We start from the raw sequence: 21,608 nt of genomic DNA on the forward strand, positions 1-21,608 counted from the left end.
GAATGACAGAAGTGAAAATGATAACAGAAGAGACACCATGGGAGTTTTCAAAGAAGGAACACTGTGCAGGAAGAAGGATTGTCACGATGGAAATGAAAATATAACATTGCTTAATCTAGTATTTTAGACCAGTAATCTTGCAAAAAAAGATTATTTTTTTTTAGGTGAGGGCAATGCTTGTCATCCTGCAAACAATGTACTGAAAGCAAGGTACAAATAAGTATTTGACAAACCTCTCAACAAAATATCACAGTATTATCTAGCAAGTATTTTAAAAGTTTTATGTCCAGCATACCACTCAGACACAGGATACAAGTAGATTGTTCCATTTCTGTTAGTTGTTCTAGGAAAAGGTAGTCCTATTACTGTCTACAGACAGCCTGAAAACATGGACTCAGGGTATATGCTCATGCTAAATAATAAGTAAAATCAAGCTTTGCACATATCTCTTGACAACACATCCATACCCTCTCATAGGATCCGCAACAATTGCTCTGGGGTTCACCAGGCCGGTGTCAAAAAGGATGCGACGCTGGCGACCGTCCAGCCTAGCCACTTCTATTCTATCCAGTTGAGAGTCAGTCCAGAAGATGTTGCGACCTAGATGATCTACAGCTATCCCTTCAGGGCTTCCCAAGTCTGCAGAACAGAGAAAAACATGCCTAGACTTTATATTTATTCCCAATACACAACGTCAGCCTCGTAAGTGTAACTCTTAACTGAGTAAGTTTTCTTCAGTTTTTCTGGCTGTGGTTCAACAAAAGCTACCTCACGTCAGTTGGAAGAGGAATACGCATTTTGCCTCATTAAGTTTAAATACTTTCATAAACACACAGAATGATAAATTCTACGAGCAACCAACTCATCATGCATGTAAGCTTTCCTTGGGGGTTGGACACAGAAAAAGAGTTGATAGCAGAGAAATAAACAGTAGAGATTACCAGAATCTTATTCTACCCTTCTTAGCAGGTCAAGATCTAGAATGGACTTTATAATCCTTAATATTTCCCTTACTTTGGTACTGGCATATGTTGCACCCCTCTGAAAACTGGATTTATGCGAAGTTTAGCCAATGCAATACTCAAAGATAATCAAGCTCCAAAGCACTAGAGATAATGATATTAGCTAACTGATGGAATTTAGATCCAGTTCTTTGTTTTTGCAGAGCAAGCCTTTTTGGAACATGTTTTAGTACTGTATGTGCACAGTTTTTCTTGGACAGTTAGTTGTTCCAACAGCAACAGGAAATAGCAGATAATGACCTTACTGCTTTAGCATTAGTAATTTCTAACTCAGATGAAGGATGCAGAATAAATATATAGCACTCTGAGGTTTAATTCAGCCACTGTGAAAAACTGCTCTATACTTTTCAAGGTTCATACATCTATTGAAAAAGAGCAGGCAGGCTGCGTGGGATGTAATGAAGCGAAAGACAGGCAGAAATCAATTTTAGTCCAATTTCAGTTCCAAAAGAAAAAGAAAGAATTGCACATGGTCGCTCCCCAAAAGAGGTGAAGTGACCCTTCATACCAGTCAGCTGTTGAAAAAAAAAAACAAAAACACAAACCACCAAACCAAACATCTTTCAAATGCAGATCCACACATCATGTAAATATACAAGTATGACTGAATGTGGCCCATTAGCCTTCTATTAATTCTCAAGTTTATTTACTGACAGCCATTAAACAAACAGAATGTGATACAAACAGCCTTTCTGGAACAAAGGCATTTGGTCCAGAATACAGGGTAGAGCTGTCTAAAATTTGCTACTGTGACTTTCATGTGAATAATAGTTGCACAATAGCCTAAACAGCCTCTGCTCTCTCACACAGGTGGATTACACCTACCACACTTAACCTGGACACCTGACATTTTGGTTGTATATTCATTGCTGAAGAGGTGGAAAAAGAACAAACAGGATATATCTCACTGCTTGTGACTCACAGCTCATACATGGGGGGGCCAAGAAAGTAAATGTGAATCGGTTATCTCTTTACTCCTCTGAAGGGCACCTGGGCATACTTTAACTTAGTTACACTGACTTCACGTTACTACTTGTATTTCTCCAAGGGCCTGTCATCTGCAAAAAAACACCTCACATACACTTCAGACTCTCAGGTGTTCCTACTTCTTTTCTTGCTAATGGCAGAGGCTGCTGAGAGTGGCCTCATTGTGAGGTGACGGTGGTGACAACCCCCAGCCTCTGGGATCAGAAGATCGCCGACTAAATGGCGGTGGAGGAGCTCCCAGCCTCTTTACAGAAAGAGAAGAAGGTAGCAGGCAAAAGATCTGCTGCCACTGACTCCCAGGAGCCCCTGTTCCCTCACTAGTTTCCTTGCTTCAGCTTCCTTGTGTCAGCTATATGCCAGAAGATTTAAAGTAAATATTTTTCCTGTCCGGTTGATGATGAATCAGAAAAAGCCATCCTCCATGGAGGGGTAAGGCAATATATACATAGGCTCTTCATGTATCACCAGTCTTTCCAGAGGCACAAATGTGTTCCCGCTATATTGTCATCAGGCCTGATACAGTCACAGGCTCTGTCCCTGGGGACAGGCTTTTACAGACATGTACGGCCGATATGACTTAAGCAACTGCGACAAAGAAGAAAGCTCTCCTTCCCGATCTGCCTCCACAGCTGCAAAGCTCAGAAAGCCTCCACAGGCTCTACAGCTGCACGGATAGATGAGAACTGGATGGGGCTCCACAATAAAACGTGTTTCTGCAAAGCAACGCAACTTGGATCACAAGAGCTTTAACAAACACAAAAGTAGTGCATTCCACAAAAAATACATGTGAACTGAAGAAAGCAGCTGCAGCTCACAGGAGGCGAAAAGCAAAGATCAAAACAAAACAAAGAATTCTCCTGAGTCTTCTGAGAGGGAGGCATTTTCCCATTTCCTGCAATGTTAAAGCGTCAGTTTTAGCCAGCATAGAAGACATCCATTCAAATACTGAATATTCAACCTTATTTTGTTCTGACTCCTCATTGAAGAGCCTTTTAACATACAGAAAGCAAAGTGCAATATTGCTCAACGTCTCTTCAGGAATGGCATTCACTTCCTATGCAAACAACAACAGAAATCATGAGATGTCTTTACACATATAATGTTTTTTGTAGCAGATAAAAACCATGAGGTTTCCATGTGGTATTGAAGTATTTTGAATTACCTAAAATAATCCAATTTAGTTGAAAGCCTTCACAAATATTTTTAAAGTATTTTATGCATTGCAAGATTTTTTAATGCATGCACACACACTGTCATTAAACAGACCATCCAAAATTTTATATATCTATATAAAATTTTTAGCAATAGGAATTTCCCTCACTTTTTAAGGTGTGGAATTTGAGAAAATACTTTAATAGTGGAAATCAGAAATCCTTTCCCCACAGAATTTGTAGTTGTACAGGCACCTGCTTGCACCAGAGGTTAAAGTCCCTTTCAGATTAAATATGTTGGGATGAAAAAGTCTTACAAATATCTCAGCCCTCACGTTGTAGAGGAATATAAACACAACTCTTTAGTCAGCTTTATTTTTGATTGTGTTCAATACCCATTCAATAGCAAATCGACAGTCCATCATCCCCTTTTCAGATCATAAATACATTGAACAGCGATGGGTCTACTCCAGCACATGACCTAGCTTTTAACGATAACCTTCGTTCTTCACATATTTACATCTTGTAGCCATTGCATCATTGTAAGCATGAGTAACATCTATCTAGAGTAGTCTGAGCTTAGTCTACCTATGTGTTCCATTCCCAGTTGCCGGTGACATGGACCTTTTCAGGAAGGATGCTGGACTAGCCTGTCTGACCAGTATGGTTGACAAGACGTGACTATAAAAGAGGTGGGCTACACAAAGGCTGTCAGCCTGGACACAACGTAGGACAGCCAGCCCTCAACACAGAAAAGTGAGGTCTTGAGTGCACTTTAAAAACCTGGGATGTCACGACCTGGGCATTTGCCCTGAGAGTATTAGCTGTGCTGCCTCACTATAGTGGCAGCCCTAAGGATGTCACCAGAGGTAGAGAGCAAGAAAGGCCTCAAGCCTACCTCAAGATTTCTCCCCAGAAGTGACAAAGCATCCAAAGAAGGTTTGTGTTTGTTTTTTTTTCTTTGTTAAGCACAGTAAGAATATAAGCAAAGCCTAGGACTGTAATTGGGTACAGAAATCCTCTAAACATTAGTGCCTTGAGATATGCTTTAAAACCACCAGCTAGATTAACTTTTCAAATCCCTCAACCTTCAATTAAAACGTCCCCAGTGTGTTCACAAGACACTCAATGGTTAGTCAGATAGAGTATCCTCCAATGGCAAATAAGGACAGAAACGTCCTGCTGACATGCTGCTGTCGCTTCTGGACTTAAACGTAGTTTGTTTAAAGAGAATCAACTTCTTGCCTATCTTAGCAGTGGAAAGGTAGTGAAGGACTATTGCATAGGGAACAGATCTTTTTCATTTTATGTTATCCAGACTTCTTGGTTATTGTTTATCCAAATAACACCAACTCATAATGCTACAGCTCAGGCAACTACTGGGAAATATATATTACTAAATTCAAGTCTCTAATGCCACTCCTAGGGAGTAGCAAGAGGAAGAATTTTGTGCTGTTACCTGTTTTGATGATGGTTGTTGGCTCCCCACCATGCAGGCTAGCCCTGCTGATCGAAGGGCCACTGATGTCTGTCCAATAAACCATCTTGTCCGTGCAATCGTATGCAACTCCAATAACAACTTTGTCCTGTTGGTCAACAAGCAAGTTACATCAGGTTACGCTAAACAACAATTATTAGCCAATAGCACTAGCTTATGGATCTAAGTCTCAACGCTGAAAAAACAAAACTCTTGAGGAAAGGTGGGAGATGGGGACGACAAGCAGAGAAAGTGATTGGATGAGAGTCATTGTAGAATAGCTTAGAAAAATACTTTCAATTATAGGCCCCTTTTAACTAACAGACACCATTCACAACTACCTTATTTCAAAGAAGCATTGTAGATATTAGTACTGAACAGTTGGTCTGACTTCTACAACTTCACCTGCATACCCATTTAAAGAAAGTTCCTGCTGTTATTTACGGTGTTATTCCTCACGTGCTTTTTTCTCTCATTCTTTCCCTTCAAGGAGGAATAATGACTTCTATCAATCTTGCTCATATTCTGTATATTCACCAACCCAAGCATTATGGCTGCATTTCAGCAATACTACCTACGTAGCATCACTTGACCAAAAAAGTTCTAGCGAATTAAATTTTTAACATAAAAAATAGCTTAAACATATACTCCAAAAATAATTCTGCTGGAAAGAATATGCTCAGGGACAAAGAACATACATATGCAATCTTCCAGGCACAAGAAGACAGGACTAGATTTTAAGTTTAGAGTTTCCTCCAGGCAAATGAAAGAGGCTTTCAGGGCAAAACAATAATTTCACATGGATTCCCAGGTATATCGCCTTTGCTGCTTTTGTAACTGGCAACTTCTTAGAAAGATGGTCCAAAACCATGCATTAAACCAGATGTGCTTATTCATCAGCATACATTAATGCTGTAGGTTACAAAACAATCTGAACACCTCTACACTGCTGAGCACTGTCACTTCACAAATACACAATACTGAGACAACACAAACAGAGACAACACTGTTAGCAGAGACTGAAAGTTTAATTTTAATTGAAAGTTTTAAGGAAGAGTTGCATCTTATCTCTTGCAAGCTCTTTCCTGAAGATACTTCTAATTCATTCATTTAAGCTAGATCAAGTAAATAATGAAACTAGCTGACAAGGATTCAGAACCATATCATTCAGAACCATTTTGCACACACTATTTTATTTGTACATTATTGTAGCAGCACTTTAGGCAAGAGACAAAAGCTTGATTTTGCCCTTACATCACAGCAGTTTGTGGTACTATTTACTGAACTGAATCTGTGTAATTTAGTCAGTATTTGGTCTACTAAAAATATTCACAGCAATGTAAAAAGGAGGCGAGCATGCTACCTGGTATTGCTATCTATTATAAATACAGTAACACTGGAACAAAACCAGAAATCCCAGGCTTTGGGCAAAACAAATGAATGTGATGAAACTGGAAGTGAGAAGAGTTGGCTTGTGTCACAGGTGATGGAAAAGATAGGTTCTCATCATCAGGGATTCATTTTCAAAGAAAAAAGACTCTCAAGACAGCAGTAAGAAGTGTGGGAGAAAGATTTACCACCCACTGGGCCTGCACATGGAGAAGGAAGCAAAAAAGAAGAAGAAAAAACATAATCTACATATATATCTGTAGCCAAGAAGTGCAGAGAACTGACTGAAAAACAGGAAGAGATTAAGACTTAGGAAAAAACTTTGAGAGAGTAAGAGAGAAAAAATAAAGGCCTCTCCACATATTGCTCTTCTAGGTCTCCTAGACTTCTATGCCAGAGTCAGAAAGCCAATGGAAGTGTGAGTGTAGAAGAGTTTATATGATGAACCGTTGGAGGCATGTGAGATCACAAATATCAGATTTTTGTCTTATGAGCTATTCTTTAAAGGCAAATAATTTTTTCTATAGCTTAGTTTTAGGCTTTTTGACTAGTCACGTCAGGAATTTTCAGTGACAAAGTGATGGGATACTGAAATTTTAACCAAGACTAAAAACTGAGTTTGGAACTTAAATTATCAAATTACACAGATAAACACTCTCACTTTCATCTTTGTCACACGTCTTCTAAAACACATGGACGCAGTATAGTAGGTTACTTACTGGAATATGCAAGAGTGCTTTTGCACCGTTTTTCTTCATATTGTTTCCCTCAAGTGGAACGTGTTCAATTTTACCACTTTGGGCAAAAAGCAAGTGCGTTCCTGGCGGAAGAGGTACTGTATCTGGTCGAACAGAGGGCCCAATAACAACAGGAGGAGCAGCTGTGCTCAGACCTTGTTAACACAGAAGGAAACAGATGGGGAAAAAATTAGCTTGTACAGCATAACAAGGCTCCTTGGTATTTGCAGAGACACAATTACAGTCAGACTTCTTAGAAGGAAACAGCCCTATAAGCAGACACTAATAACTATAATCAGAAGCAGAAAGCTTCTGAATTTTTCCCCTTGGCTGACAGAGAAGGAGCAAGTGACATAAGTCTTTGAATGTTCAGCTCTGTAATTGCTCTTTCCTTCAAATATTTAGAAAAACCTATCTTATTTTGCAGCTGAAGTGAGGAGGATGTAGGAAGGAACATCCTTCATTTCCTGAGGCAAGCCAGTTACCACACCTTCAAAGGGCAGAAACTATAGGGGCCCCTCACAGTTTCAAGGCAGGGAAAAAGTCAGAAAACCATCATCTTATTCAGCGGCTCACCACCGTTGTCCAGATGCCCTGACTGAAGGAAAAGTGTACACTGGAGTAATCGAAGGGCTGCAGCACAAGGCGTATTGTCACTGGGACAGCAAAGATCTGCATTGCTTCAAGTCAGTGCTGTATCTCAGAAGCATGAGTGAGCCCCACATTTGGGAGACAGTGCACTTGGGTGGAGAGAAACCCACAAGAAACAAGTGCTTCAGCCACTTACATGGTGGTCGAACTCCTGGGCCGCTTCTGGTGCCATCAATCTCATTTCCATCCCTATCCACACACCAACAATATCCACTGCTGCCATGGCACTGAGTGGGTAGGTAATTCCCATGCTCATCACACTGGGGAATGAAGTGACCAACCCTTATCTCCCTGGGGAAGAAAGTGCCTCCACTTCCAAGAGCTACTTCTCGTTCACGCTGGCATTTGGTCTTTTCTACTTCTGTGAAAAAAAAAATAAAAAAAGAAAAATCAGTGAATATTTGTGTTTTAACTAATAGTTATGTTCCATTAGCAGTTAATGTATGCTGGCCACTTAAAATGCAAGTATTCTCACCACAGGAGGAACACAGCACTGTTACAAACCTTGAAGGCATATGCCTTCAGTGCACCTTCAGGAACAGGCTGTGCTATGGAGATGTGACACATTTGCCTTAAACTTACGTCATTTTATCTTTCACTGTCTAGTTCAAAAGAGAACAAACAGCCCCCCTGCAGCTTCCTACATTGAACTGTCATAAACAGAAGCTGGAAAACAGTCTTTCTCCTTGAGGCACATCAGGAAGAACATTCTGTCCGGCTTGCGAACCTGATCTCTACTCATTTGGCAAGTATCCATGTGCCTTAAAATGTGATTAATTAGCCAGGCCATACAGTGGATAAAGGCTTTTTCGTAATGCTAGAAGCCAAGTTTCCCTTCTGAGCCAGAAGAGAAAACCACAACACAAGGCAGATGCTGAGCTCTCTACAGAGCCCAGGAAGTAAAACAACTCATTGTACCTCAGGGTTTTAGAGTTCAATTATCAAGTTTGAGCACTCATTTGAGATTTTTGGACCTAAGAAAGGAATTGCAGGGACCAGTCCAGGCCCAGGTAAAACATATACGTACGGCTACACAGAAAACAGGAGTACTACTACATACACAGAGAAACATACAATGCACAATGGCTGCACCACATGCATATGTATTACTGTAGAGGTTACAAGAGGAAAGGCTAACTTTCCAGGTTATCAGGAGATTCAGGATTCAGTTCTTTTGGTTTCAATTTTACAAAACAGTCTGGACTAAAATATACATCATCTTATGGTATTATCTGTCGCACAACAGGGAATGTCATCTGGATCAGTATAACCTTCTAGATGCCAAACAACATAATCAAATTAAAAGAATACATTAAAAATAATCTTTTTCCTTCTCTAGACAAAGAAATCTGGCTTAGTTTTACCTCACACTTGAGAGCCCTGAAGGGTTCTGTGCACTGGGACAGAAAGAGCTATAATTACGGGGGAGTATCTTTTTCCTGTCCATGATTTCTACAGAGAGTTAGAAACACTCAGCACAAACTGCCTGCAGAAGAGGCTTTAACATTACACTTCCATTTACGCCTTCCTTGTTTTCCCATTGCCTGGTGGACAGCATTAGCTCCGTGTGGCTCAGACTAGACCCAACCCAGCTGAGCAAAAGCTAATCCCCTGTGCCCACAGACTTGTGCGGTGTAAATCACACAAATACAAAAAAAAAGAGGTAGTTTTTTAATTATTATTTAAACTAGTTATGCAAGCAAAAGCTTTGGACAAGTTTCATGCACCTGGACACAATTAGAGAAATACAAATGTCTGGAGAACAGCTCACTCTGAACAACTGAAACGTTTGGCATCAGCTTTAATGTGGGTGGTGGACAGCCTTGTATCAACCTACAAAGCCAGACACTGACAGAAAACCTCCATTATCTATCTCAAATTTTGTCTGCCTGTGTTCAATGCACTACACAGCATGCAGGTAAAAGAAATATTGATTCCAGTAACTGGATAGTTTTGCCACCGCTGGTTTGTTGTTTGGTTTGGGTTTTTTTTGTTGTTGTGGGTTTGTTGGGGTTTTTTTAAGCTCTAATTATATGCACCACTCATGAGAGAAAGCTGGGGGAATACAGAGTATTGGTACCGACCCACCCGGCTTTTGTTCATTGCAGAATAAAATCTTTGTTGCATTCATGTCATCTTTGAGAGACGCTATTAGCTCCTTCTCAGTGGGACACAAAAACAAACCTAGAAGCTGGTCGTTTTTCCTTCCCATCTGAAGCTCCCAGAATTAGAGAATATCCAAGAGCTTACAATTTTTTAAAATCAATAAACTAGAGCAACTTTATGAAAACGAGTTAGCAAATATGAATTATACAAAGGAGTGTGTATACACTCCCAGATACGACCCAGCTGTTATACATAAAATATATTAGTATTATTGGCAACTTGAAATACCAATGTCTGTTCGAATTTCAAGACAATGTTCACATTTATAGCTGCAGATTTCATACAGGAATACTGGTGGAATTTTTGAAGAGCACTAACATTACAATGATCAAGACCAACCTCACAAATAGCCTGCTTAGGCAATTAGTCCCACTAAAGTCAAGAGACTTAGTCAAACAAATTAATTTTCAAAATTAGTACTCAGTTTCTAGAAGGCAGAGAATATGATTTGGTCTTTGTAAAAAATCCCATCAATAGTGATTTTTCAGTTGCATAAAAACATGTCAAATACCCTGTTGCCACTCACTGTTAGGAATAACTATGTATTTTACTGCTTCTGTGCTCCTGAAAGTCTCTTATATTTGTGATTACTTATCACACTTGCTACTGTTGAAAAAAGTTATATATGTTAAAGAAACATTCTGAAAAGAAATAAAACCAGTGTTTCCATGTTCATCTGTGCTGACTCAATCATTTTGAGCTGTCTTTCAACATTAAACTCATTTCGACTCACTAACATGAATTTAGCTAATATTAAAATTTATAAACCACCCCTAAACTAGTTATGACAGTCCAAACCAGGCACTTGGAATCCACACTGTATTTTTTCTCTCATCTCAGAATCACGAGCAGGATTGCTATACTTACAGTTTAGAGGCACCTAAAGAAAAGTGAGCTGAATCCCAGTCCAGTGCTGTAGCCTACGCAGCAGTGAAGGCACAACCCCCTTAGACACAGATGGCAGCTGGCTGGGATAAATAGTCTGCTTGTACTGCTTATACAGTCAAACATTTTACTCATCGTGCTTAAGAAAAGATGCTCTGATTTTGTAAGTTTTAAATTGCATTAATTAACTCTCTGAAATGAGGCTAGCTATGACAGAGTTTGAAAGATGAGATTGACACAGTAAATAAAGCACATTCCCTGCCTCGATGAGCTAACAGCAGAAGTTTAACAAAACATGTAAGAAGAATGGGCACATATTTAGGTAGTACAAGGGCTACTTTGTAAGCCAGCTCCCAGACACAAACCTTGTGGCTAGTAACTATCCTTTCCTCAAGACAGCAGCCTAATTGAGGTTTTAATGCTCTTCCTTTAATATAAATACAGCGATATTTCATCCAGTCAAGACTCTTCAAAGACACAGAACAAACAACATTAGGAGAGTTCTCTGATTTCTTGACCAGTATGAAGAAAAACTTCCATTAACTACAACAGTTAGAGCTAAAGGCAAATAACGCCTAACTGGTGTAACGATGCTGTTACAGCTACTACTACAGCTGATGTAGCAAATGGAAAACAAGTCATGCCTATTTCAAGGCTTCATACCCAGGGGTCACCAGCCCTGATTTTCAGATGTTCTTACCATTTTTGAAACCCACATTTGAAAGCCAAACCAAATGATCATGTCAACAACGAGAAAAATGGTATAGACTAGGGTTAGTTCATCCTGCCAGAGATGAAAGGAACAGTAAGAGCGAGATCTGGGTAATCTTCAGTGATGCAGGAAAGCGGGGGCGGCAACAGCCTTTTATTAACAGCAGGACCAAGTTTCAATATTTTTTCAGTATCTATGTTTAAACATTACCAATTAGCGCTTGTTATAAAATTAAGTAAAAATCTGTTCTCACTGCTTTTTGATGCAGTTGATGCTTGGCTGATGAAGGTAACACACTGACCTAACAGCTTTGTGTTTCCTTATGGCACTCTACTTACGCCGACAGGACAGTATCATTTTCAAAAGAAAGCACCATACTGTGGGCTACCTTAATTTGATAAATGATTAAAAACTGAAAAATCACCTGAGTCAGCAGACAAATGTCATAAAGTAGTGGTGGTATTTCTAGTAAGCTCCTGTATTACCTTAGTCTTGGTTTTAAATGTCCTTATTAAGAAATTTAATTCCTTCATTAGGGTTCCAGAGGAAAATATACAAGCATAGGTTCCACCATTTGTGGAAGAGAAACAGGCCACAAAACATGAGAAAGACAGGACCTCATCACTACGTAAAGTGAGCTCATTAAAATCAACAAGTAGATTCACAGTCAAATGGAAAGCTACTCTTCCTGGAATACACTGTGTAGGCTGGCCCCTAAAGATAGACTTATCTTGGAAATCACAACCAAAAAAAAGCTATCAGCAGATCATAGCTATCAGCAGACAACTGCAAGCAGATAAGCTGCCAGCACCCAGCTCAGTGCTGCAGGGATTGTGAGGGGCTATAAACAAGAATTCAGCATATAGACAGGGAACACCGCACAGGTATAGAGAAGCAATGTGGGACTGGGGAGATGACTCAAGGAATACTGGGTGCAGCGCTGGTGATCACAGTTCAAAAGGATGCTGAAAAATTGAACCAGTGTACAGAAAAGAGCTCTTAAGAGAGAAGCTGTAGTGCAGAACAGAGATCAAAGGGGTGATGAAGAATTTATGTTCCATGGACCACAGCACACACAAGTCAGACTAGATATGTAGAACTGTGCACCCTGAACTCAAGCTAAATGTATATCCTTCCTCAGAAAAAGAAACTTGTATTTAGTGTTTTAAACATTTTTTTTTCAGTTGTTTCATAAACTACCAGTAGCAATATGGAATTTAAAAGTCACTGAAATATATCATGGAAGTTGAAAAAATGAAATGGAAATAGCATGGATATGGAAAGCAGGCCAGATGAAAAACATACATGTACGAGTTTCTCACCTAAGCGAAGAAACACACAGAACAGGGAAAAAGAAAAAAAAACTAAAGCCATATACAAAGTCTTTTTTGGTCATAAGGGAAAGCTCTTGCAGCAGCACTGCAGAAAATGATTTATGGATTTTTCCAAAAAAAGATGGAGGCTGAGAAATCAGGATGAGAAACAGAGATGTATGGGACTTCTTCCCTTCCATTTTGCAGAGGGGATTACAGGCTGATACACTAAACCAAATTCAATTAGTTCTGCAACAGCATTCAAAAATTTTAAAAGATCAGATACAACTACTCAAACAGGCTTTTATTCACAAGCTAAAGACAGAAGTGATGTAAAACTGTGTCCACAATCAGTATGTAGTCAAAGAGTACTTTTTAATTTCCTCTGTGGATCGCTCTATTCCCCACATATCACAAGGAGTTATATTGACATTTTTAATTGCTGTCCTCAGACATTGCCAAAAAAAGAGGAGGAAAAAACCCAAAACAATGTAACACACTTCCCTTTGTCCCTTCATTTTCCTTTGTAATCCTTCGCTTACAGCGTTGCCCTGTTAAGTGCATTTCTCATGTGAAATGGATTGCATACAGAGGACCAGGGAATTGCTCTTAACAGTCAGACCCCTAGTTCCAAAAATCTAGATTTGTTTCTGTTTACTAAACAGTGTCTGGGGTCTGCAGGGGTAGAAACACTCAGACATCTGGTTTTTTGAAATGGAAAAATGAAGCGTGAGGAAATAATGAAGTACAGACTTTCTTAATAGCTGTGAGCAGTGGGACATTCCAGCATCATTAACTCTTTCACTAACCTGCTGGTTCACTCCTACAGATATTTGCTTGTGTGTGACTCAATTCCATTTTACTTGTTAGTCTACTTGTTTCAAGAGTTGCCATTCAGCAGTGCTAAGATTCAACAGTAGCTTTCATATAATAACAAAGACACCAAACAAGCATGCAATTGTACACATGGATCAGAAAAGGGTACAGCAAAAAGAACCGAGTATTCGGACAAATGAAACTTTCCATGCTATTAACAACCAGGAAAGACTTCTGTGACTTGACTGAGGCTAATTAGATTAGAACCTTGGTGGGTAAAAAGGGGAAGAATGGGTCTCTAATTACAGCTGAATACAATACAGCCTCATCTGGAATCTCCATTCTGAAGCAACTTACTTTACAAGCTGGGTGTTAAAGTAAACTAAGCTGCTTTTTGCTAGGCTTCAGAAAGTATATTTTGATTCTATTTCCTGGCAATGATTAACTGTTGCATATATTCATTTTAAAAGCACTGAAGCTTTAGCAACAGATGACATCCCAAGGGCAGCTATTGTTCTATTAACTCTCCAAGAAGGGAGGAGTAGCTGAGTTTGTTGTAAACACTGCCATTGCTGCAGACTCGCAGAGCAATACAGATACTCTGTACTTTAGTCAGGATTCAGCAAAAGTGAGACTTCTGATCTACACAAGTTTCTTCTCCTCAGAGCATTTCGTGAGCAGAGCCAATTGATGCAAGTGTTTCTAAAGCATGTCTTCTACTGGCAGTACAAAATAGTACAAAAAACCCCCCAACAAACAACAAAAACCAGAGGGGCATACATGAAGACTAACAAAACCTGGCAGATCCCCACCCACCAAAACAGTAGATACAACAAAACTCTCCAAAATATTTTGTTTCTACCATTAAAGCTGTGACATGGAAAGATCCCCATTCAAGATACAACTGTGTTGAGTATGGAAAGTCAAGAAGTGTACAGGATAAGCAGCAAAAAATAACATAAACCTACTACAAAATAGTACACTGTGCTTAGCAGTTTAATAGACACGCTAACCAATCCCTATGAAAAGGTGCTGTTCTTAACAAAAAAAAAAAAAAAGAAAAAAACAACAACAAAAAAATGACACACACACAAAACACCAAACCAAAAAAGTTCCACTTAAGTATACTATCACATATACTCAGAAGAAATTAATTATGCACTGGTAATAAAGTTAATTGGTTTAATTCAAGTTATCAGTCTACCAAACCACCTGTTTCAGCTACAAAGAGGATGTGCCAGACATGAAAGCAATATTTCTGCCTCTACAATTCTGCCTGAAGAACTGGAAGATTCAATTTTGCTTCAAGTTACTCACATCAAGTTTCTCCACTAGGAGGAATAATCCTGGTTTTATCAGCTGGTTGATTAGCTAAATATTTTGACACAGGTCAGAAACACTAGGTAGCTCTTCATTCATCTGGCATTAAAATGAAAATACACATGGGCATTCATGCATGAAAAGTTAAAAATAATATTGAAAGACTGACAAAGTGGCAAAAGCTGGAGCTTCAGAATTAAACATTGCAAAACCTCCTACAGTTTACCCATGACAGAAAAGCCTACAAGCACTGGGTGATTTGACATAATACGTGTTGTTGAGCACACAACGAAGGGTCATGTAAATATGATCTAAAACCAGAAACAAACTTGTGATTTTTTTATGCCTTTCCTATAAAACAAAAAGGCAAAGGATCGTTTAAGATATGAGCACCCAATTGTGCCAAAAAAGTCAGAAATTCAGAATTAGGGAATACAGTGGCAAAAGAAAAATACTAAGTTTCAGCAACGCATCAGGTAGTAATATTGTACCATGCAGACAAGCGCTTTTAAACCAGCACATCCGCTATTTAAAAAAAAAACAACAATTTTTAATCATCAAATACTTTGGACATCATTAAGACCACAGTGCAGAAGCTGAAATATGAAGAGAGCCCTCTTCCTCAGTCATATTGCTTCTTGCTTTCTCCTCCTGTGATCCTACGCTTTTCTTACTCTTGGCTGCACAGTTTGAGTTTCAGTCTGTTGAGAGGTGCAAGGTCTTTTGCCCAACAGCAAGAATCTGAGAAGCGGTAGAATTGAGTTGGAATACACTCAGAAGTTAGGCTTTATTTCCTGGATGAAAACACTCACCATCCTGCAAAACCTGAGTGCTGCCTCCCATAGGTTCGCCATACTTTTGAATTAAAAGTAACTGTAACAATACTACTTCATGCTTCAGTATTCCTTACTTTCTTCTTTTAAGCATTCATTCAAGATCAAGAGTTTCATACTTCGAGGCCCAAAGTACAATGCAAGAATGGAAGTGTGGGTATGTAAAGAACTTTCTGCTAAATAGAGAACAAGCTGAGTAAATATAGAAACAACTAAGTGCTAGCTACAAACTGGAGTTAGTCTTTCTGGACTCTTGCTGGTTATATGTGGCATGTTGGCATCTAGATCCCACTGCAGACAACAGTGCAGGTACTTTGGTCTCATTCTTCACTTTTCTCCCATAATTGTGGCATTTCATTTACATTGCCAACAGTTCCACGTGTTTTATGGTAAGCGACTACCATGTGTGCAAACCAAGTCAATCTGTGGTCAAATCTTTACATAAGGCCACCTCAAAAGATAGTACCAGCTTGAGGCTGAGAACTGCTGAGGACAGAACAAACAAAACGTAAAAGGGGACATTGAACAGGATATCACAGAAAAGTAATAATAGTCAAGATGCAGATTTTGACACAAGCTTGGTAAAGTTCAAAACTTGAAAGACTTGAGAAAGAATAAAGCTCCCAATAAGACAATACACAATTTGTTCCAGAGAGGAATAAATTAACATGTATCTTCCAGTTCCCAAATTATATTTCTGGTCCAACTTTCAAGAACTATAAAATTTTACCTCCTAACACACACCGGAAACCATCCCCACGATAACCTGCCTTACACTGGCAGCTGAAGGACCCAGGAGTGTTGTAGCAGAAAGCATCTGGATGACAGTGGCCCTGTTGACATTCATCTACATCTGTAAAAGAAAAGATCAATCTCAGATAACTGTGCTTCCTGACGGACAAATCAGAGTCATGAATTAAAGTGCAAACCTGTCATATTACCTTCAGGCTCCTATTTTAGGATATCTGATTAGACTTACAGACCTTTGGGAGAACGGCTATACAGAAATGCAAAGGAGGGGAAAAAAAAAGCATGCATGTATTTTAGGTTCTGTCTCTCAGCAAATCCCTGCACTCTGCTATTCCGATGGCTGACTAGCATTATTAACTTCCACAGTATTTTAGAAATATATGCCCATGTTTCTCAAGGAAAAGACTTAACACTGAAAGAGAAGTAGGATTTGGCCAGTAATGTTACCAACATGTAGTCAGGTAAAGCTGCTCCCTCGCTGCACTCCAACTGAGTTGAAACAGAATATAACTCTTTTTATATAGTCTGAGCATCATGTGTCACCACCTTTATAATACAGTACAAACAGTTCCAGCAGATGAAGATCTGGTCTGCTAATTGAAACGACTGCAATTTCTGCATTTACTTCATCCTGGACCTTCTGCAGCTCAAATATTGAAAAGTGAATTGAAAAGTGAGGGGAGGAAAGAACAAAAGCTTAATGCAATGCCTGCCTGAGGGACTTAACTACAAAATTTCCTACTTTAAATCACAAGTAACTATAGGACATTGCAATGACCAGGCAGGTTGTGCAATAAAGAGTATAAAAACCCCACAAGAAACGGTGCTACCCACCCTCACAGGCACGTCCATCTCCGGAGAAGCCAGGGAGGCATGTGCAAATGTAGGCGGACCCTCCGGTGTACACACACTGGGCACGCTGGGGAATGTCACAGTTGTGTGTGCCTCTCTGGCAATGGTTTACGACGTATTCAACAGCTGCAGGTTACACGTACAAGAGAGGAGATGAAAATTTGAATTTTCCACCATAAAGTCTGAAGCTTACAATAAGTTTATAGGCAGAGAAAAACAGCTGTGAAAGCATACAGAAGAGAAAGGAAACAAGGAAACTGATTTTTTTGTTTTGGGGGTTGGAATTTTTTTGCCAAGATCTCCCCTTTCCTTGGCATTAAATCTCCTCAGTAATGTTTTATAAGGAACTGATTGTCCTCAGCACCTCATAGATATCTGTTAATATAGAACAGGGGCAGAAAGGCTACGATGGTGACACATCTTAATACCCGTGACAGTTTTGTTTTTAAAAAGCAGTCCTGAATGAAGAAATTTAAGGCATCTTACATGTTAGCTAAGTGGCCTGTTGACTGCAGTGGGAATTACTCGATATCCTGCTACACTAACCTATCGCTGACCCAAGGCTGTCATCACTTGGCAACAAATAGGAGCTGTGACTCACTCAATAGGAGATAAACACATTTGTCAACTATTGGAGAGATTTTTGACAAACAGTGGAACCTGGGACAAGTCCTGCAGCTTTTTATAACTCTCTCATTGCTGACAGCAGTGACTCTGAAGGTATTGCACTCCTTTACACACAAATTATTTCAGGTAGTGGTTGGAGCCCTGCCCATGCTTACCTGTTATGTCAGAGAAGAGGAAAGGAAACCATGGTATTTAAAATAGGAGGAGGCAAAATACTACAAAAATTTGGGGCCTGGAAATAGATGAGTTTGCAGTATGTAGATCTAGGAACAGACTTCCAGCTGCAGTAACAGAGAGTCCACTAAGGTTTTCTTTACACAGTTCTTATGAGGAGTTGACAAGCGACCAAGATGAGACTCTACAATGCTCCTTTCATCACAGTACACAGATGGAAAGCACCACAGTATCAGCAGGGAAATAACAAAAATCTGCCATCAGAACCAAATCTGAAAACAGTTATTTTTCCCATTTCTCTGACATCATTGTTAGAACCATTCATATTTGTTCAGTTTGATGAAGTAAGTTTTAGATTACAAAAATAATCTATTCAGAACTCCATTATAAAGGCATAAGATTTGGAGGTGGAGCTCAAAGGGAGTCCCCAAGTCCTGCTATTCCTCAGCCTACAAACAGGAGAACAGGATTTATTTACAACTCTCTTGTAAAGCTATCCAGTGGGTCACCCAGCTGGTATGAAAAAGCTGCAGTTCTAGAAAAGCCAAGTCAGAGCTGGTATCCCAGAGCAACCCGCAAAAGCACAAAGAGGGTAGCTGTTGCCCCTTCTGGGGTTCAAGTTGTCTGTGGGTTATAAAACCCTCCCCTGTGGAAAGGGGAACAAGGTTACCATGACATTTATTTTCAATCTGTTGGGAAAACTAAAGTTCATCTTCTGTCTCTTCACTCTTAGGGATGCAAAGTTTGGTTTTGATTGAAGGAAGCGATCAGACTGAAGTCCTTGAAGCTGGGCAAGGAATTACTTAGCACGTGTTAGACGTTTGACACATTAACTTCATGGAAAAGCGGTAGAGTGAAGCCACTGGGATCATGGCTGGAGAGAAGAATGTTCCCTTTCAGGTCCAAGTGACAAAAGCACGGTGGTAGACATCACGGAAAGAATATAAAGCTACTCTTCCACATCCCATCCTACCCCTTCCAGTGTCCCCTGGCAGAAGAATTTGCTTTTTGCAAATGTTCTGCAACAAAGTCTGCACTGTGAGCAGACATGAATGGTGATTCTTACTGGAGCAGAGAAATGGGGTTCATGCTGGAATGTAATACACAGCATGCGAAGTCACACACTTAAGGGAAGTAATGCAACTTTCTGCTGTAAGATGAAAGCTCCTCAGTCTTAGCTGAAGAACAGTCTTGGCTATAATGAAAAAAGACCTGAAAGCATTAGCTGATCAAAGGATAACTTCCTGCTTCCATCACAAAGCAGTCAGGACACAAGCAAACGTAATCCTCATCTGTTATTAGTTATTTCCAAAAGAAACAGGAACTGGTCCAACCATGCTGGAATAGTGTGTATAGGTTTTGTCAGTATAGAATTACTGTCAGGTTGCAAACAAAGACAAAAATTCTAACTAAAAAAAAAAATAAATTTAATCTATATCCTATCCTGACAGTTGCAACTCTAGTAGTACAGTCATTACCCCTCTTCTATCTGCCATTTGTAGATTTTTTTATTTAGCTTTTGATATTTGAAATATAAATGACACCCAAAAGAACTAGCTTAACGTTGTCGAGGGTAAAGCTTGTGGATTTTCTTTCTATATGGAAAATTCACTTTCTCTACACATCCCACACAATCATCTTGCAACTCTACCAGCTATCAAATGGAATTTCTAGAATTTTAGTGAAAAACAGAGCAAACAGGAAAAAATATCCCTGGACAACTTTAGTCCAGCAAGTACAAATTAACTCAGGTTTCCTCCAGAAAAGAGTTTTTAAATTAAATATAAATAACTAAATTCAGTGACAACTACTAAATTTGAAGTTTTAATGGTCCATTAACAAACCAGCTAGATTTCCTCCAAATCTCAAAGATTTTAACAGTGAAATGATCTGTAGCTATAATTCTTTTTCAGCATGATTAAGTGTCACTTCAGAATTAAGTCTGCAATAGCCAAGACACACTGGTTTAGACCTGTGCACTGCCTTGTCCAAGGGATGAATCTGTAACTAAAATCTAATCTGTTAAATCTAATTCTGGATTAGATACAAGAAGGAAACAAAATTTACAACCCTCAAAATCCAAAGTGCAGCACTACAGAAAATGCAGAAAAACTCCTGCCTCATCTTGAAAGTGAGATGCTGTGAAATACTAACAAATTAATAACTGCTCACTTTAATTTCTCTTCTTTTACAAATTTGATTTGTACTTCCATGTGAAATATACAGCTAAATAATGGTACAGAAAGGACAGAAGCATTCAGTAGTAATTTCCACTTTCTATGTGGAAACATTCTGAATTGGGAATTTTTATGAGATTAAAAGAAAGTACTTTAGGCCCCTTCTTCAGTTACCTAATGGATTGTAATCACTAACTGCACCATGAACTCCTAAATTCAACTCACGTCAGAAGTCAGTGCAGATCTTTGAAGCTCTGTTTTCTGTCTCTGTGAGATGAATCACAGCCCAGAAGCCAGTGGGCAGTGCTTTTAAGAAACGTGAAACTCACCAACACAAGTCCGCCCATCTGCTGCAAAGTGGTATCCTTCAGCACACTCGCAGCGGTAGGTTCCCGGCTGGTTATTGCAGATCGCATTGCTGCCACATAGATCTGGTTGCTCTGAACATTCATCGACATCTAGAATATTATAAGATTTCTGGTTATTACAAAGATGCATTTAATACTGATGCCAGAAAAACAGAAACCGTGCAACTGTTGAATAATAGCAGGCTTGTGTATTAAAACCACATCTTTGACAGACAGTATCTCTTAAGATATATTAGTAACGTGAAAATAAGTTTTCAGGTAACTGTGTCCTCAGCTAATCTGCATCAAAAAAAAACCCCACCAACCCAGAAGGGGTTCTGTAATGGAGTAATAAGGGGAAGGGACAGGAAATCAGAGAGGAAGTAGGAGCCACTGAGAAAGAAAATGCAGAACCAGTGATGACTACTGGGGGAGCAGGAACTTTAGGAAAGACTTCCCCTTTCATTATCCACATACGTCTCTAACCCACTGCTGCTCAGCTCACAGCACCAGAGGAGTGGGAGGGAGAGCATGATGCTGTTGTTTTCATTTGCAAGTTGATGTAAGGGTTGGAGTGGGGGTGAGGGTTGTGTTTTGGTTTATTTCAAAAACACAACTCGGTTAACTAATAAGGATGATGCATATTTCATTAATACACATTTCATCTCTTGAAAACAAGTATTTGTGCAGTGATTTGATTATAAACCAAAACCCAAATACATTAAGAATACAGAGATGGACAGAGCTGGGAAATAAAAGTCTCCTTGAACAGAAAGGATTTTTAAAGTACGTATCGGAAAAGATGATTTCAATGGGTTCCACATATCTGTGCTCTGTACGCATGTGCATATGCCATGCCTCCTCTCTCTCAAGAGGTTTTAACCTAGTTGACTCATTTTAACCAGAACTTGCATTACAGTACATTTCTCACAGCTAAGTTCCCACAGGTTTTATGAAAAGACAAACTGGGTAGGAAAGATGCTTTGTAAGCTAGCAAAACATACCAAGTTTAACCCTTCAAGACAGCCAAACATGCTTACTTTGATTATTGAGACACATCAGCTACCCCAGCATCCTTCTAACCTATCTTTCCCAAAACCAGCCTCTCGGGACATTTCATTTTGCTGGAGTGGCTAGTCCTAAGGGTCAAGAGATCCCAATTAAAAAAAAAAAAAAAAAAAAAAAAAAAATTTAAATTAGCTTTTCTTTTTTATTTTTGAAT

The 21,608-nt window shown here is 39.3% G+C and overlaps 1 protein-coding gene across 1 annotated transcript in view; it reads right to left on the reverse strand.

The window, feature by feature from the left end:
* Positions 1-21,608, reverse strand: part of NID1 (nidogen 1) — a gene marked incomplete at its 5' end in the record, with an annotated part of 38,475 nt that overhangs the window by 6,425 nt on the left and 10,442 nt on the right. The window contains 7 exons of the mRNA XM_009707654.1: positions 468-639; positions 4,620-4,746; positions 6,746-6,918; positions 7,551-7,775; positions 16,190-16,312; positions 17,044-17,187; positions 20,369-20,497. Coding sequence (XP_009705956.1) covers positions 468-639; positions 4,620-4,746; positions 6,746-6,918; positions 7,551-7,775; positions 16,190-16,312; positions 17,044-17,187; positions 20,369-20,497 — 1,093 coding nt within the window. The remainder of the gene's footprint in view (positions 1-467; positions 640-4,619; positions 4,747-6,745; positions 6,919-7,550; positions 7,776-16,189; positions 16,313-17,043; positions 17,188-20,368; positions 20,498-21,608) is intronic.

This window comes from Cariama cristata, unplaced genomic scaffold (assembly GCF_000690535.1).
Source record: "Cariama cristata isolate BGI_N322 unplaced genomic scaffold, ASM69053v1 scaffold18909, whole genome shotgun sequence".
Lineage (NCBI taxonomy): Eukaryota > Metazoa > Chordata > Aves > Cariamiformes > Cariamidae > Cariama > Cariama cristata.